This window comes from Octopus bimaculoides, chromosome 19 (genome assembly GCF_001194135.2).
Source record: "Octopus bimaculoides isolate UCB-OBI-ISO-001 chromosome 19, ASM119413v2, whole genome shotgun sequence".
NCBI lineage: Eukaryota > Metazoa > Mollusca > Cephalopoda > Octopoda > Octopodidae > Octopus > Octopus bimaculoides.
In genome coordinates, this window is record NC_068999.1 from 23,269,298 (window position 1) to 23,272,058 (window position 2,761).

At 38.5% G+C, this 2,761-nt stretch overlaps 1 protein-coding gene across 1 annotated transcript in view; it reads left to right on the plus strand.

Annotated features, from left to right (window-relative positions):
• Positions 1-2,761, plus strand: part of LOC106873095 (protein O-linked-mannose beta-1,2-N-acetylglucosaminyltransferase 1) — a 154,814-nt gene that overhangs the window by 100,250 nt on the left and 51,803 nt on the right. The window contains exon 6 of the mRNA XM_052974899.1: positions 2,110-2,125. Coding sequence (XP_052830859.1) covers positions 2,110-2,125 — 16 coding nt within the window. The remainder of the gene's footprint in view (positions 1-2,109; positions 2,126-2,761) is intronic.

The following is a 2,761-nucleotide window of genomic DNA, read 5'->3' on the forward strand; positions in this document are numbered from 1 at the left end:
TGCCAAGGTGAATTTTGTTGTCAAGCCTAAGGTTAGAGCAAATAATGTCAAATTACCTAAACGGATTGATGTGAATAAACTTAAGATTCCGTCAGTACGCAGTGAGTTTGTGAGTGCGATAAATAATTTGTCCTGTGATGGAAGCTGGAAGTCATTCAAAGAAAGAGTGTATGAGATTTGTAGTAACATTCTTGGCTTTGTTGTAAAAAAACACCAAGATTGGTTTGACGATAATGATGATGAAGTTAATCTTATCTTAGAGGAGAAGTGAAAGGCATTTAACATGTTGCAAAATGTTGACATGTCAACGAACAGGACAGTGGCTACATATTTCAAGGCTGTAAAAGCAACAGTACAGAGGAAGCTATGAATGATGCAGGAAAATTGGAGGAGTGATAGATGCGATGAAATCTGAGAAGCTTCAAATGCTAACAATTCCAAACTTTTTTACTCTCTCTTGAAAAAAGTTTATGGACCAGTTTCATAAAAGGTCGCGCCACTTCGGAGCAAGGATAGCACAGAATTATTAACAAATCCTAAAGATATTGTTGGGAGATGGAAAGAACATTTTGATGAGTTGCTCAATAGACCCACTGAAGTTGATCACTCTTTTCTTGATAATATACCCGAGAGACCTATAAAACATCTTATAGCAGCAGTTCCAAACCTGGCTGAAATAAAAGCAGTAATCAAGAAATTGAACTATGGAAAGGCCCCTGGTATGGATGGACTAGGTGCAGAGATATTTAAATAGGGTGGTGATCATCTTTGTGCAATGTTGATGGATGTGATTCAGAGGGTTTGGCAAAGTGAAGAGGTTCCTCCAGATTGGCGTGATGCAACTATGGAGATACTTTATAAATCTAAAAGTGGGAAGGATGTCTGTGATAATTATCGCGGCATCTGTCTGTTAACTGTTACAGGAAAGGTCCTCTGTAGGATAATGCTGGATAGATTGCTCCTGCACATTGCTGATGAGGTTCTGCCAGAATCGCAATGTGGGTTTAGGGATAGTAGGAGTGCTATGGATATGATATTTTCAGCTAGACAGTTGCAAGAGAAGTGCATCGAACAGGATATGGACTTATACCAGGTTTTCATTGACCTAACAAAAGCGTTTGATTCTATCAATAGAATTTCACTTTGGGAGATCCTAAAAAAGCTAAGATGCCCTGAAAAATTTGTGAGAATGCTTAGACAATTTCATGACAAGATGGAAGTGAGTTAATGTTGGAGGTACCTTATCAGATCCAATTTCTGTAGAAAATGCTGTAAAGCAAGGTGATATTCCTGCTCCTGCACTGTTTGCTATATATTTCGCAATAGTCTTTCAAATAGCTTTTAAAGATTGCCCTGAAGGGATCTGTATAAGGAAAACTGTTCAATTTCAAAAGACTCTGTACCAAAATGAAAGTTCTGCATTCTTACCTTGTTGAGTTTCTGTATGCAGATGATTGTGACCTGTTGGCACATTCTCAGAAAGATATGCAGCACATGGTGAATGCAATTTCTGCAGCATGTGCAGCATTGGGTCTAAGAATCAATCTAAAAAGAACTGTTATAATGTACCAGCCCACTCCTTCCAAGATGTATGTGGAACCTTTTATAACTGTGAATGGTCAAAGGTTGGAGACTGTACCGTGAGCACTGCTGATCTTGATGATGAAATTTCATACAGAATCAGCAGGGCTAGTAGAGCTTTTGGTAGGCTTGATAGGCGTCTGTGGAAACAACATAATATATCTTCACAAATTAAAGTTAAGGTATATAACACATGCATCCTCCCATCTTTGCAATATGGAAGTGAGGCATGGGTTGTTTACCCTAGGCATGTAAGGTAACTGGAACGATTTCATCAATACTGTCAGAAAAATTTTGGGGATAAACTGGAAAATGGTCATTAGTAATGTGGAGGTACTTGAGAGGAGTGGCAGTAGAGGTATAGAGTCAATGATTTTGCAAAGACGTTTGGGGGGGGGGGCATTTGGTAAGGATGAGTGATGTGCGACTGCTCAAGCAGTTATTGTATGGTGAGCTGGAGGGTGGCAGGAGACCAGTGCATAAGCCTAAACTAAGGTTTAAGGATTGTTTTAAAATGCTCTAATACAGACAGGAATTGCAGCTGGTAATTGGGAGAGGGAGGCACAAGACTCTGATTAATGGAGGAAGATGGAGTATGATGGTTGTTCAAGGTTTGAGAGGGAGAGAGTGAAGTATGAGAGAATTAGGAGGGGGCTTAGAAGCAAGGAACCTGTGGAAAGTGAGAGAGTGTTGCTTTTTATGTGAGTGGTTTGTGGGTGGAGGCGTTTGAGTCATGCAGGCCTGGTGAGCCATCAAAATTCTCATAAAAATTGACCCATGATAAACATTGATGTGACTATTAAAATTCATAACAGAACGAGTGTAAAATGTAGAAGGGTGTGCCTCACAGCTGGAGGTCTAAAAAGATATGCTAAGAGAGTGCATATGGTGGCACCTGTTTCTCCTGCCAGCCAGCACAGTTGTGTAGTATGTAATAAAATGTGTAAAAACTTGGCCAGGCTAAAAAGTCATTTAAGGGCATCACATGGCAACAATCATGAATCATTTCTGTAAGTGTTCTTGGCAATTGCTCTTCTCGTGTAACAAGGATGCAGCTGTGATATATATATATATGTATGCATATATGTATGTATATATATATATATATATATATATATATATCATGATGATGATGATGATGATATATATATATATATATATATATATATATATATATATA